The 14,174-nt window shown below is 50.8% G+C and overlaps 5 protein-coding genes across 5 annotated transcripts; 2 read left to right on the top strand and 3 right to left on the bottom strand.

Annotated features, from left to right (window-relative positions):
* Positions 1-175: 175 nt before the first annotated feature.
* ABOM_001084 (DUF3431 domain-containing protein) lies at positions 176-1,294 on the top strand (the record flags this gene model as incomplete). Its single annotated transcript, XM_022528214.1, has 1 exon — positions 176-1,294. The coding sequence occupies one exon, from the start codon at positions 176-178 to the stop codon at positions 1,292-1,294; it is 1,119 nt and encodes a 372-aa protein (XP_022393920.1).
* Positions 1,295-1,981: 687 nt separating this feature from the next.
* Positions 1,982-4,553, bottom strand: ABOM_001083 (beta-glucosidase H; the record flags this gene model as incomplete). The annotated part of the gene is made up of 2 exons (XM_022528213.1): positions 1,982-4,431; positions 4,484-4,553. The coding sequence occupies 2 exons, from the start codon at positions 4,551-4,553 to the stop codon at positions 1,982-1,984; spliced, it is 2,520 nt and encodes an 839-aa protein (XP_022393925.1).
* Positions 4,554-5,848: 1,295 nt separating this feature from the next.
* On the bottom strand, positions 5,849-7,406 carry ABOM_001082 (uncharacterized protein; the record flags this gene model as incomplete). Its single annotated transcript, XM_022528212.1, has 2 exons — positions 5,849-6,975; positions 7,034-7,406. The coding sequence occupies 2 exons, from the start codon at positions 7,404-7,406 to the stop codon at positions 5,849-5,851; spliced, it is 1,500 nt and encodes a 499-aa protein (XP_022393924.1).
* Positions 7,407-7,933: 527 nt separating this feature from the next.
* Positions 7,934-8,321, top strand: ABOM_001081 (uncharacterized protein; the record flags this gene model as incomplete). Its single annotated transcript, XM_022528211.1, has 2 exons — positions 7,934-7,960; positions 8,016-8,321. The coding sequence occupies 2 exons, from the start codon at positions 7,934-7,936 to the stop codon at positions 8,319-8,321; spliced, it is 333 nt and encodes a 110-aa protein (XP_022393895.1).
* A 1,287-nt stretch (positions 8,322-9,608) lies between these two features.
* ABOM_001080 (chitin binding domain protein) lies at positions 9,609-10,630 on the bottom strand (the record flags this gene model as incomplete). Its single annotated transcript, XM_022528210.1, has 3 exons — positions 9,609-10,262; positions 10,321-10,470; positions 10,517-10,630. 3 exons carry the CDS (start codon positions 10,628-10,630, stop codon positions 9,609-9,611), a joined length of 918 nt encoding a protein of 305 aa, XP_022393923.1.
* Between the last annotated feature and the right edge of the window lie 3,544 nt (positions 10,631-14,174).

Here is a 14,174-nt window from a genome sequence, read left to right as displayed (position 1 = left end):
GAGCCAAATCTCCACACGCGCCTTTTTTTTCTTTTTTTTTTTTGGAATGGAGTTCCGAGCTTCCCCCACGTCGAGCACAAAATATGAAGCCTTTTCAGCTTCTTCATCCCCAACCCCAGTACCCTATAGTACATAGTGTACATATCCAATTCCCAATCGAAGATGATCCGGTAAAATGAGACGCAAATTTCAAAAATCCCTCATCCAACTCACCGTCTTCGGGTGCATCCTATTCCTCATCCTCTACCTGAACTGCCCGCCCTCGCTATCTCCCGTTAAGAAAAACCCCCAAACATACCCATGGACTAGGGTCACCTACCAGACCAACTCAGAGGTCCTCCCACTGGCCCGCGGCCTCTGCCCGGGCCTCAAAGAATCCTCGAAACCGGCGCTCGTCATATCCCGAGTCGAAGCTGACGGCGATCCCTCGTGGCTCGATGCGCTCAGCAAGAAGTACCACATCTGCGTATACACCGTCGACGCACCCGAGGACCCGAAGTCCAAATCGCTCCGAGTCCCGGCCAACCGCGGCCATGAAGCGATGACCTACCTGACCTTCATCATCGACAACTACGATCAGATCCCGACGCGCGGCGCCGTCTTCGCGCACGGCTCCCGCTTCGCCTGGCACAACGACCACCCGGTATACGACAACGCCGACCTCCTCGCCGCGCTCAACATCCCCGCTGCCCTGGAACCATGGGGCTACCACAACCTCCGTTGTGACTGGAGTCTCAGCACCTGTCCCTCCCATGTGGCGCCACAGGGCAGCCTCGAAAACACCTTCACGGCCATCCTCCAGCCCTGGAGCGCGCGCGCCGTGTCTGACATCGCGCTCCCCAAAGCCCTCGATGCCCTATTCGGTACCGGCGCGGGGAGCCATGCCAAGCTGGGCCGCACACACACCGTCCGCTCGCAATGCTGCGCGCAATTCGTCGTTGCGCGAGACAACATCCGTCGCCATGCCAGGGACGAGTTTGTCGCGTTACGACAGTGGCTGTTGGACGCGGGGACTCATCGCAACGCGGCGCCCTTGGATGACCGGACCTCCGGCCGTATCCTGTCCTACATCTGGCACATCCTATTTATCAAGCAGAATCCGGTGCCGGGGGTCTCGGAGGGGGTTGACCTAGAAGCGTTGAATCACCAAGCTTGCCCCTCTGCGAAGGATTGCTATTGTCGGTTGTATGGACGGTGTGGGCTGGAGAAGTGCAAGTCGCCCGGTTCTTGCTTTGGGCAGTATCGTCTGCCGAAGGATTTGAGGTTGCCTGATGATTGGGCTGCTACGCATTGAGGATTGGGGGGTTTGGATGGTGTTTTCGTTTGGAATGTGTTGCTGGGCGGGAGAAGGCCGTTACTGGAGTCTGGAAACGGGGTATACACACCATTAATTGTCTCATTAGAAGCCACAGTCATGGCATGATAGGAAGGTCTGTACGATTAGATGAATATAATGTCTCATGTTTCTTGAATGTGTGTAGCGTACCTGTGTTATCGAAAGGTTCATAGCACTTTGTTATACTACAGAGTTTGATACCGGGTTCAGTCCAACTGGAGAGATTTACTATGTTTCCAAATAGAACCGACTCGGGAGCTCCTGCTTCTACTATTTATGTAGATTTCCCAAACGGCCAGTTAGGGCTTCGAACGGCCGTGTCTTGGCTCTAGATCGGCTGCTTCAAGTCTGTGTAAGCTTATCGTCCATCGTCATCTCTGTTTATTATCCTTCTTGGATGGAGAACCACCTTCATTTCTTGTTTCTGCGTTTGATTGCCCTTAAGAGCTCTGCATCAATGGACACTCGGGTAGGTCAGCTACGAACAGTATAGAAAGTCCGGTACCTATCTATGTATAGAATCATATAGACATCATAAAGCATATAATTCAAATCTCCGCGTCTACTCATACCCATAAAGCGTATTTAACAAAAGGAAGAGTCGTCCAGCGACTTCATGCACATCCCCCGATTTCTAATTAGAACTCACAGACCCAGCCAGTAGCGAGTCTTCTCGACCTGGAAGGACGACTTGAGAACACCCTCGCCAGTACCGGTAACAAGAACCTCATACTCGCCCTTCTCGGACGCCCACTTCTCGCGCATCTCGTCGAACCAGCTGGTTGCCAGCTTCTTCTCCACGACGATCTCGACCTTCTTCTGCTCGCCGGGCTGCAGGAAGACCTTGGCGAAGCCCTTGAGTTCGCGGACGGGGCGGTTCACTTCGGTTGCCGGAGGGGTGACCCAGAGCTGGACGATCTCGGCACCGGCGACCTTGCCGGTGTTGGTCACCGTGACGGTTGCGGTGATGGGCTCGCCGCTTTCTTCGTACTGGGCCTTCTCGGGGGTGGTGCTGAGGGTCAGGTCGGAGCGGGTGAACGTCGTGTAGGAGAGACCGTGGCCGAAGGGGAAGAGAGGGGCCAGCTCGGTCTTCTCGTAGTAGCGGTATCCGACGTAGACGTCCTCGCCGTAGAGCACACGGCCGCGCTCGGACCGGAAGTTGACGTAGCTGGGGTTGTCCTGCAGACGCACGGGGAAGGTGATGGGCAGCTTGCCGGAGGGGTTGACGTCGCCGTAGAGCACGTCCGCGATGCCGTTGCCACACTCGTTGCCGCCGAACCAGGCGTGCAGGAGCGCCTTGGTCTTGTTGGCCCAGGGCATGGTCACCGGAGTGCCGCTCTGGATCACCACGACTGCGTTCGGGTTGACCTCCAGCACGCGCGAGATCATCTCGTCGCTGCCGGGGGGCAGGTCCATGTGGTCGCGGTCGTAGCCCTCGGTCTCCCACTCGCTGGTCAGACCGGCGAAGATGACCACCTGTTCAGCCTCGGAGGCGAGCTTGACGGCGTTGGCGATGAGCTCTTCCTGGCCGACGCGACGGCTGGCCCCAAAGCGGAAGCCACCGGGTCCGAAGGCTACCACCCCGCGGGTGTCGAGGTCGGAGGTAGGTGCTGTGCCGAACTGGAAGAGGATCTTGTACGTTTGGCCGGCCTTGAGTTCCTTCGAGCCCTTCTCTTCGACGGTAGCGGAGCCGAAGAAGGCAGAGCCCTGGCGTTGGTTCTTGGTGTTGTCCACGACGAGCTCGCCGTCGATGAACAGTTGACCCGTACCGACGACCGTGACGCCGAAGTCGTAGACGCCGTCTTCCTCGGGGGTAAAGAGACCCTCCATATCGACGTAGTAAGTGAAAGACTTGATCTTGGGATTGACGTAGTCCATGAGGAAACCGCTCGACGAGACCAGGTGCAGCTCCTCGATCAGTTCGCGGTTAGATTCGGTAGGGTGTTCGTTGTACACCTTGAATGAGAAGCCAGTCTTGCCGTCGGCAGTCTTCAGCAAGGGCCCAAGGAGAGGAAGGTCCTTGTGCGAGTAGGTACCTTGAGCGTACTTGACCTCACCCTTGCTCTGAGCCGAGACACCCTCGAACGGAGTGACAGTGTAATACGCATCCAAAGACGCGGAGCCACCGCCGCAGTACGCCGCAACCTTGGAGTTGGGACCAATCACCAGAATAGACTTGTCCTTCTGCAGAGGCAAAATGTTCTCCTCGTTCTTCATGAGCACGACGGACTCCGCCGCAGCACGGCGGAGGAGAGCCTGGTCCTGTGGGCGGTTGAGAGCTTTCTCCGGGGCATTCTCCGGAATGTTCAAGCCATCCACAAAGTTAACCAGATTTAACACATTGCGGACACGCTCATCCATGACAAACTCAGGGACCTTGTTCGACGAAACGGCATGCGCCAAGGCAGTTCCACGCCAGCGTGTCTTGCCCGGCATCTCTAGGTCCAAACCAGCCTTGATTGCATCACTGGTGCTGTACGTACCGAACCAATCACTCATAACCAAACCATCCCATCCCCACTCCTTCCGCAAAATATCCGTGATGATATCCTTATTCTCACTGACATGAGTCCCATTCACCTTATTATAAGCCGTCATGACACAAGCCGTTCTGCAAATCCTCATAGCCAGTTGGAACGGCAACAGATAAATCTCGCGCAGAGCCCGCTGCGTCACAATGCTATCAACAGCCATACGCTGATGTTCCTGATCATTGCACACAAAGTGCTTCAGGGTCGCCGCAACGCCCTTCTCCTGAATACCCTTGGAGAAGTGACCGGCCAGGTGGCCCGAGAGCACACCGTCCTCAGCAAAGGACTCGAATCCACGCCCTCCGAGCGGAGACCGCTGGGTGTTGATCGTGGGACCCAAAATGATGTGCGAGCCCTTGGCAATGGACTCCTCGCCCATTAATTGACCGACTTCATGCAGCAGCTCAGTGTCCCATGTGGCGCCCAGCGCCGTAGCACAAGGGAAACATGCGGCTGGGACGCCATTGAAGAAGCGAGTTCCGCGCACGCCGTTGGGGCCATCGGACATGCGGAGAGTTGGGATGTTGAGACGAGGCACGGAGGCTGTGTGCCAGAAGTCGATTCCTGGGGGGTTGTTAGTATATACTTGTCTTGCGATCGTGGGGTTTTGGCTTACCGGCCGTCAAGGCGACCTTCTCCCCTAGGGAGAGTTCTTCGATGGTTTTTTCCACATCTAGACGAGGCATTTTGGGTGTACTGTGTGGGTATATCTATGCTTCTTTTGATCAAGTGAAGATAAAGAAGCAAAAACGAAAGAAGGAAATGAATGGTAGGAGTAAAATGATAACTATCCCGACAGAACTATGGGTGGAATAGTTATGATAACGGTAGATGGAGGGGGTAGGAAGGAGTATAGAGGATAGAAAAATAAGAGAGACCGATCAAGAAGGACTATGAGGCATGCAAATATATATCCCAACTACCTACTCCACCACCACGGGCCAAGGATGATTGACCATGCAGCGTGTCAGTAACAATAGCGAGTCTGGAGAGTTCGTCCCGAACTCCCCGCTTGATGTCGCAAGCACGGATCATCTATCCATTGGTGGATCTCGGTTGGTGGTCATTCTTCCCCGGTTGGGATGAGATTCTGCGGTGAAACTACGAGGTTCTCATCGCAACCTCTGACCGTGGATCCGAAACACGTAGCGATAAGGGTCGATTGCGAAGTATTGCCCATCACGGCGCGATGAAAAGGGAACGGGGAGACTACCGAAGTTTAGCCGACGCGGAGTATCGGTCCGTCGTGCCTACACTATCCTTTTCCTCCCATAAATAATCCACATAACCCAACTGATTTCTCCATTTAATGATGGGGATTAGTCACTAGACTGCTGGTTAATTTTCCCTTTCCGGAGAAATTGGCCCGATGAATCGCGTCTGTCTGGCAAAGCGATAGAGTATCATCATCCTCTATCCTGGTGCTTTTGTTAAGGGCTTCTTGGATCACCTGGTGGTCACGACTTTTATAAAAACCCTTTCGTCAAAACTATGATCTCCATCTTTCTCCTTCTCGTTCCTTCATTCTTGTCCTTCTCTTCTTTCGTCTTCTGTTATGGGTGTTATGAAGCAAGAGGCATACTGCCGAACGGTTTTTCTGCGGAAACTTTGGGGCTTTCCTTCTCCACAATACTAGAGCATAGGGCAAAGCAGAAGTACGTGTGCTGAGCGCTCCATGAGCATTGAGAAAAGGCGTTCAAGCAATCCTGGAGCAATCCATAGTCACCCAGCTCAGATGCCTGCCAAGCTGACTACTCTTACTGGCAAAAGTTACGCGAGCCCAAGTCCAGCTGTAGCACTGTACCCATAGACTCATAGCTAATACACTGTAATATTAGACTTTTAAGTGAGAGTTAAAAGATTATACATGTACTTAAGCCTTGAGCTTCTGATGGGAATTGAGAGACTAGCACTGCTTTACAGTTTGTTCTGCAGCGGAAGTGTGAAGAGCTACTGAGGCTAATGGTTTAAGAAGTCAATCTCATTCAAGACCTTCAGCATATTGCCACAGGCGAACAACAGTGTCATACACCAAGAATTGCACCACCCCCCCATTTTGACTGATCTGGATGAACGCAAAAGCCCTCGCGGCACGGAGTCTTTCAGAGTCTGGAAGGTGCTCCGATTTGCATTTTTCGGCTGCTTTGTCTTTGACAAGGCCACCAAACAAAGTATCCTGACCTCCGTATCGGTGCCAATTCGATCGTAGCCCATACTTCGTCATGAAGTCTCGGTATTTCCCCAGTCTAAAATCAAAGTCATTGCCAAACCCCGCAACCATTAGTCTCATTAGATCTCTCAAATCACTCCGAAACGAGTCTCCTCGGGAGACCAGCACCTTGTCAATATCGTTGGCATGTACCAGACCTATCCAACACCGCGTCGCATGTTGGTTTCGAGGTGTAACGTCAACGCTAGGTGACTTTTGCTGAGAGGCCCCAAAATTGGCGACTCCAGGGCTAGGCTTGGTTACGGGGAGGACCCCAGGTATGGTGGCCGCTGGATCTGTGGCTGCTATATCTTTGGGGGGTATTACCCTTAGAAGGTCCTTAGCATATGCCCCCGCTGCAACGGCAGCATATTGTTGCCAACCATCGTTTTTATGGCTGTCCGAGTAGTCTGAAATGCCTCTAATAACCAAGCAGGGGAAACTATCCATCAAGCCCGCAGCCTCCATCTCAAAGCACTTAATCTTCTCGCTTTCCCGAAGCGTATCACGATATTTGGCAGACTTCACAACAACATTGGCCGATCCTATAGTACCATAATGAATTTGCGGTTCGTCACACTCTCGGGCTAGACGTTTTACGGCGCAAGATGCATCGCAGTTCGAACACGTTTTACCGCCAGCGTGGGAGTAATCTGACCGGAAAAGCTGGTCATTCCCTCTTCCTGGAAAAGAGGAATATCGTTTGAGTTTCTTTCGGGACGCGAAAGCATCCAGTACATGTTTAATGTAGTCGTTGATTTTTCCTGTTTCATCATTATGCTCGATTTGCAACTTCGCTGTCGCTTTGAGTAGCACTTTGGGAGGCTTGTTAAGATGTGATGTCCTTTCGAATTCATCATGATCGTGCCATTTTCCCTTGTCATACTGGACCACGCCGCCTAGGAGAGCTCAATAACCTGTTCTGTATCTATGTCGCAGACACACATATGCACATACCGTGGTTTTGGTGCGGCTTGCTGACAACAACATCACCAAGCCTAATATCCTCCAGGGGATCGTCAAGCGCAGGGACGTCGGGCACCCCTCCTCCGATCCCAACCATCAACCCAAATCGGATGTTGGAGAACGTTCGAAGCATGTTAGTGACCGTTTCGGCAGCTGCGTTAGTTCCGTCGGAGCCGGTAGATGCTATGACAACATTATGCCCCTCCATGCTGCCAAGGATGTAGTTGTTATCGTCCCCAGTTGGCTGGTGCGATTGGTGTATTTCATCAAGCAATTCCTTTGATGCCTGAGTTTCGCAGGGGAGTGCGCACACCCACCCTACTTGATAGTCGTCAAGTCTGTTGTTGTTGTTGTTGAACTGCATTAGTGATCACGGTATTACCTGAAAGCTGAGATAGAGAAACACATCATACTTCAACTGCTTATCAGTTCTAGTCATTTTGTCGAAGCGATATAGGTTCTGGGTGGTAATGTTAGATCAAGATGTCAAAGCAGACCGGGAATATTCGACGTTCATTCAATCCAATGAATGAGAAGCAATCACCGAAGTCCGCCGGGCAACATGAAAGAGATATCAGAGCTTTAGAAGAAGAGCTTTTTGGCGTGAGATTGTTGGGATCCTGTATGCAGCCCTTGCCGGAACGCCTAGCAGCAATGGGGAAGTAGACTGAGGGGAAGATGCGTCATGGCGTGCCAGCGATCTGCTGGCTGCCTGACGTGGCTGCCCCAACGGCCTATCGATATGCTTTCTATACATCATGTATGAACTATCTCTTCAATAAAGATAACTTCCCCCGCCCTCACCACATTGAGATTCGGTTTGTTTTCCAAGGCTGTAGACCATATTCAATTTAATCTTTCCCCGAACAGCCCATCCCTGGCCTCGCCACCATGGTTTACTACGCATATGCCAAAAACGTGAGTATTGATACAGCCTGCTCATTGTCGACTAAATCCTAACGTATGTGGACAGTCCCAAGATGATTGGTCGTGGCGTTATCTTATAATTGCCCCTACGTTCGACATCCTAGATGACTGGTATAACACGGTCAAGAGCAAAGTCCCAGACGATATCTGGCGTGTTTCGGATGATTTCTATGTCTTCAATAGAAACAAGCTCCGTCTTGGAAAAAGTACTGCACCTGGCAAGGAAGCCCCGCAGTTCATGAACAAAATGATTTTCCAACTGCTCAGTGACAATGAGAATAGGAATATTCCTACTTTTGTCAATGCAACCGCAAATCCTGGAACGGCTGCCCCACCGTCAACCCTCTTCTGATATTTACCTGTATGTATGTAGTCGCTCTTTTATAACATCTTGTTATGTTTCTCTGGAACACTGGAATTGAGGCGCTTGTCGGTTTGACTTTGTGCTCTGATATCGTGTTGAGCCAGCCCATGAAAGGCATGCGTAAGAGGCCCAAATTGGATAGGTTCGCGCAAGTGCTCCATGTTCGTATGGAGCTTATTTGAATATTCAAACATGGCGGGGGCAATAGTGTGTCCTACTTCTTCGTGGGATCTTTTACATACAGCGATAAGGAAAAATGGATGTTTGCATATGGATCATCCTTCATGCCATGGACCTGGCTCAATGTATGAATCCAACTCTATCCACTTGATAATTAGGGCAGAGAGCTCGGCCTGTTCCCCTCACCAAGTCCAGTAGTTTGTCAGCCTGTGTGTCTATCCATACGCCGGCCCTTCGCCTTTACTTCTTCACAACCCACCACGTATGGGATCGTATCCTAGTCTAGTGGTAAGCAATGTGCTTGTTTGCAAGGGGGCCATGATAAATGAAGTTGTCCATCCATCCAGCCTGTATAGTGAGAATACTTAAAACGCAGGTGCTGTGAGCATCCTTACCGCGGTGCTCTCGCCATCGGTTAAGTCCTCGTGAGTTGCGTCATGGTTCACTGACAGGAACGACAACATGGAATGCTTTGCCTGGGATTGACTGCCCGGATATGTACATACTCATTCGCCATGCTTGCTGCCGGTCTCTGACGATAGGTAGTCAAACTTGATAATTCTGCAAGACATAGCTCGTGTTTGACCGGGATATGAGGCAGGAGCTGCTCTACTCGGCGAAGTCGAATGTTTGGATGAGATTATATGGACATGCTGCTCAAGATACGACTTCTCGCTGAAGCTCTGTGTATCTGTCCCATACTTATCACAGGGCCTGAGATTACCGATACAGTTTTTGCTGTTTAAAATAGAAGGGATAAGGCTATGGGGGTCTACTGTCAAGTCTGGCAGTGCCGCTTTGATTAATTTCTTCGTCTTTTTTTTTTTACCGACGCCGGCTGGTAGATTGAGGATGAGAAAGGGTTATTAGTCTCTTTGGATAGACTATTGATATTGAGAAGAATGCAGAGTATAATACTGAATGAGAACGATAATGAATATCTAAATCTTCATGTGCATTGAAAATAGTGAACACACGGTATAAATCCACAGCTAGTTCATATGTCGTTATATTCCCACCACGGGCAGGGTACACAAGCGGACAACCAAAGTAAACACCACTGAGCAGATGACATGCTCACGAGCAAAGACACGCTCACTGGATGGCGATATCGGCACAAGAGAGGTAAATCTGGCCGGTCTGGAACGAGTTCCACTTGAACGAAATCAAGGTGTGGTTGGAAGTGTACTCCGGAAGCTTGACCTTCTTGGTCACCGTGTAGCCACCGGCAATGCTGGTGTAGCAAGAGTTCAACTCCGCATTGTCAACTCCCTGGCACTTAGGCCGGTCCGAAGCCTCGAAGCCGTTGCACGTAAACCAATCGTTACGCCAGCAGGCCTGGCCCTCGGAGCAATCCGCGCTGTATCCACACTCCTGGCCACTGACATCCGTGCAGGGCAGCAGACCGGCGTCAAAGCAATCCTCAGCAGCCTGCTTCTCGTCCTCAGTGGGGAGGTAATCCGGGTCGAGAAACTTGTCGACAATAGTCTGGTCTTGACAGATCCGGTAGGTGAACATGCCACCGTGGTCACCGTTGTGGTCGACACACCATTGCACTTCAATCTCTTCGCCGGCACTGTAGGTTTGCACAGCATCGGAACCCCAGTTGGTGGTTGGCTGGTTGTAGTCGATACCGTCACGGGCGTTGTAGCCACAGGGTCCGCTGCGGCCGACTGCTGCGGCATCGAGGTCGGGCCAGGAGGAGACAGGTTCGAGGATTGCGCATTCAGGGCACGAATCGACACCGGCCTGGGGTCGTTAGTCAGGTTTGAGCTAGAAGGTGGGAGTAGGAAGAGGGGGCAAATACCTCATTGCCGAGACGGGTTCGGCTGGAAGGGATGTACATGTAACCATGGCCTGCCACGGAGGTAGCTAAGCCGAGGGAGAGTAATGGGGCGAACGCCTTCATTTTGATAAATTGTTTAATGCGAAGAAAGCTAGAAAGGTAGTATCCAGTCTTTCAGAGCAAGTCGTGATTCATGCGCTTAATGCATTCAACAAACCCCCTTCATCCGGGTCCTATTGTCCAATATATATACATGACTCGACATGCGATCGACGTCATTTCTGGACAATGCCCGCCTGACTCGAAACATGCCCGAACAGGGGGCGGACATTTAATCCCAGTCCGATCTGTCCCTGGGGAATCAACCTGCCCTGGAAGTTGCAGAGTCGGCACTCTGCCGGAACGGCGCGTATACCAGATTAACGCTCTTCAGGGCCGGCGACGTTGAAGATCATAGCTCAATGAAGTTTAGTCCGTGCCAAGAGTCATAATTCCTCCGTGATCGATAGAGTAGACTCTCGGACGCTTGACATCTAAGCGACCTTGGCATGAAGACGGAGTGGACGAGAAGGTCCGGTAAATTTCCGATGGGCATGGACTCATGCAGGAAATGCCAATTACTCTCGGGCCGGTGACTTGCATCCTGTTGATCGTGCATTAGGTTGAGACATGGAGGCAATGTGTGAGGTATGCTCTCCGTGGTTGGTTGGAGGAAGCTCGGATAGGATTCATTTCTTTTTGTCGACTTACTTTAGAGCCAGAGGCGACGGAAGGCTCGGCTGAAGAAACACTAAGGGCGGGTTGAAGGAGAAACGTATTTTCTTTCTCTGTCTCCGGCTGTATTTTGTAGCTGGTTACAAAATAGTGCAAGCATTTATATTCTGAGCTTTCACTCTGAAGTCCTAGATCTAACCTGTAACTGAAGAAGATGCATGACAAGGTACATCATCCGCGTATTCTCTATGTATGTACATACTTCTGATATGATGCAGTACTGTGAGTAGACAGCAGGCCATGCGTACTTATAACCAAGAAATTGCAGGGCAGCCTTCGGTATCCACTTATGTGCCCATATCGCAGTAGTGGTGCACTGGTGCATTGGATGTCCGAAGGCGAAAGCTGGCCAATAAATTCTATATTCCCTTCTGCTGAGCGTTGCCATTATTGGCTCAGAAGCCGAGGCAGTACTGACGACACTACGAACGCTGCAAACACTGTGTATACCCTCGGTCAAGAACAGCAACTGCACTTGGGTGTACTTGCCCTGAAGAAGTAGTGTTGTGCGACTGGACATGCTGCCTACAGGGGAACGATGCTTGTACTGTGGTATAGTGATCATACTTCAGATATAAAATTAGATGCCGGCTTTTCCTTGCACGGATACCTGTGACGGAGCATTAAATGGTAAGGACAAAATAGCTTCACCCATTCGGGCAAGAGCCTTCTGAGGGCAAAGGCTGGGGCAGATGCCTAATATAACTGTTGTACTCCATCACCTTCGTTGCCGATGTGTACGTGTTGAGCCCAAGGCAGATCGTGCCGGTCTTAAACAATCGGATACACTATCAGTTTCAAAACAGCCTACAATAACATTTGTCGCAAGGTGGACACAATGGCTGCCCATAGATGTATGCCACCAAGTTATCAACACATCGTGGCCTGGTCCTCACTACCCACGCACGCCGTCCTATTCCACCGAGAGTCTAGTCTTCTCGAATATGCCTTTACTTTGTCTTTATCTCCGCTATGGAGAGGACCTCATTCTCCCAGGAATATCAACACGGACTAGAGCGGAAATGCTTTTTGTGCTTTTATAAAGGGCGCCGAGAAGCCGTTGGAGAGGACTTTTGGCAGTCACGGAACAGAATATTTCATTCAGAGATAGAATTTAGGTGTTCGTGCGTGCATATTTAGCTTTTACGATTGATGGATCATGTATACCAAGGGGTGTATGCGATGATCTGATGATGATTGCTCCGAGTCCCTGGGTGCTGCCACCAAAGGGCGATGGGGAGATAAGTCTTTTTGAGCGAGTGCGGAGCGTTCGGAAGTGTATGGTCTTGAATTATTGGCCGTTGTCTTCAAGAGAGCTGGCTTTATACTTGCACAGCTTTAAGCTTGCGCTTGGCGACAAGCGTGATAGCTATGCCAGCTTGATGTCATTTTTGTTATGAGTGGTCCAGGATGTCATGGAAAACATGGGTCGTGACGGAGGGGCGAGACCTAGTAAATGAGATTTGCTTTCTCCGATAGGAACAATTGCTGTACTCGATTCGTACTTTGGAGCTAAGCGCCTAACGTAGGGCGCCGACCCTGGACGAAACGGCATACGCAGAGTCAGATCCTGGGCTTGGGATCGTCATGATAGGGAGACGGTTGCTTAAGGTCAAACCCCATGACCACAGCGCACCGATAGCATGCTCCCATAGACTGGAAAATTTATGCAAATCGCACCTATCGACTGGTTTAGACTGTACCTAACGGTATGATGTCTTGTGTACACATTACAACCAACCTTGTCCGTGATAGATGCGGAGTAGTGTAATGAGGTTCCAACAAACACGATATACGCATAGATTATGGTCAGGCCTTGACTTTTCTGTCTGCCCCACCATTGTTTTCTTTCTTTGTCCTTGCCTTCACCTAGTACTTGTCTCGTGCAATGTTCTGGTCTGATACTTTAGTGCAGTACCAGTACGCTGCCGGCTATAGAGAGTGGATAGTCCCAGCTCCATATATAACATGTCGTTATTCGGAATGCTGGATGTCCAGTAGATCCCACCCAATTGCTTCGCCGCCATGTAGTATTGCATGACCCCAAGGCTATCAATCAATACCGTCACTAGATCGGAAACCTCAGGGTTCGGGGTCAAGGTGTTTGAAGGTTGACGTGGGCATAGAGTGGGCGCTCGTTATCATTTGAGACAGACAGACATTAAGACTGAATGTGAGCAAGGAGTCTACGTGAGGGTTTACCAACAGTTACTATCCTGAAACATTCATCTAAAGAAACTTGGCTTTTCTTTGCATTAACCGCTGGTTTATGTTGAAACTAGAGGACCGATAAAGAAAAAGATCGCCTCTTTTAACCGCGCGCATTTGGATATGTATTAGTCAGAGGGGGGCCAGCGGCAACTCTATCACGACCACCGCGCTTAATTCACCAGGAGTCATGACTGGGGATTCCATGAAATCAAGGGGTGATTCCCACAACCATCTTTGCAAATGAAACATGCTTCTCAGCTAATCTGGGGGCCCATAAATAGATCCTGTCCACCCGTTCAGATATCATAGAAAAGTAAGTTACACTGGCTGTGAGTTTACCCGGTCTGGATAAGCAACCCCGTCTATGCTTATAGTCGTTCCAGCTAGGTTGAACAAGCAGCTGCACTGACTTAACACATCCTATTCCCAATGATCCACATATCAACATGGCCTACGAACTCTCTGTGGGGATTTTTGGCCCGGGTACGGACGAGCCTGCCCACTGGGGGTTCATCATCCACCAGATTGGTGAAGACATTGGTGAGCTTCTACATACCAGGGTGATCGACCACCGCCTCAACATGTTTCAATTCGAGCATCGGGCTCCACATGATCTGGAATCCCAAAGCGCGTGGGGTCTATGCAAAATACGAGTACTCGACAATGTAGAGCGCTTAACGGTGTTCTCCGTACTCAAGAACGTGCCGGCACCAAAGGGTGGGAACAAAAACTGCCAAAATTGGGTAGTAGATGGGTTCATCGACCTCGAGGTAGATGGACTTGTTCCGGAAGGGACGGCTGAAACTTGGGGAAAGCGGGTTGGCGTGCCGACATTGAAGATCAAGGTCGATGTTGGCAATGCGTGGACGTCTTTGAATGGGAGATAAATA

Source organism: Aspergillus bombycis (assembly GCF_001792695.1).
Source record: "Aspergillus bombycis strain NRRL26010 chromosome Unknown contig00004, whole genome shotgun sequence".
NCBI classification, from domain to species: domain Eukaryota; kingdom Fungi; phylum Ascomycota; class Eurotiomycetes; order Eurotiales; family Aspergillaceae; genus Aspergillus; species Aspergillus bombycis.
The sequence above is the reverse complement of the archived record's forward strand: the minus strand, read 5'-3'. Positions and strand labels throughout refer to the sequence as shown.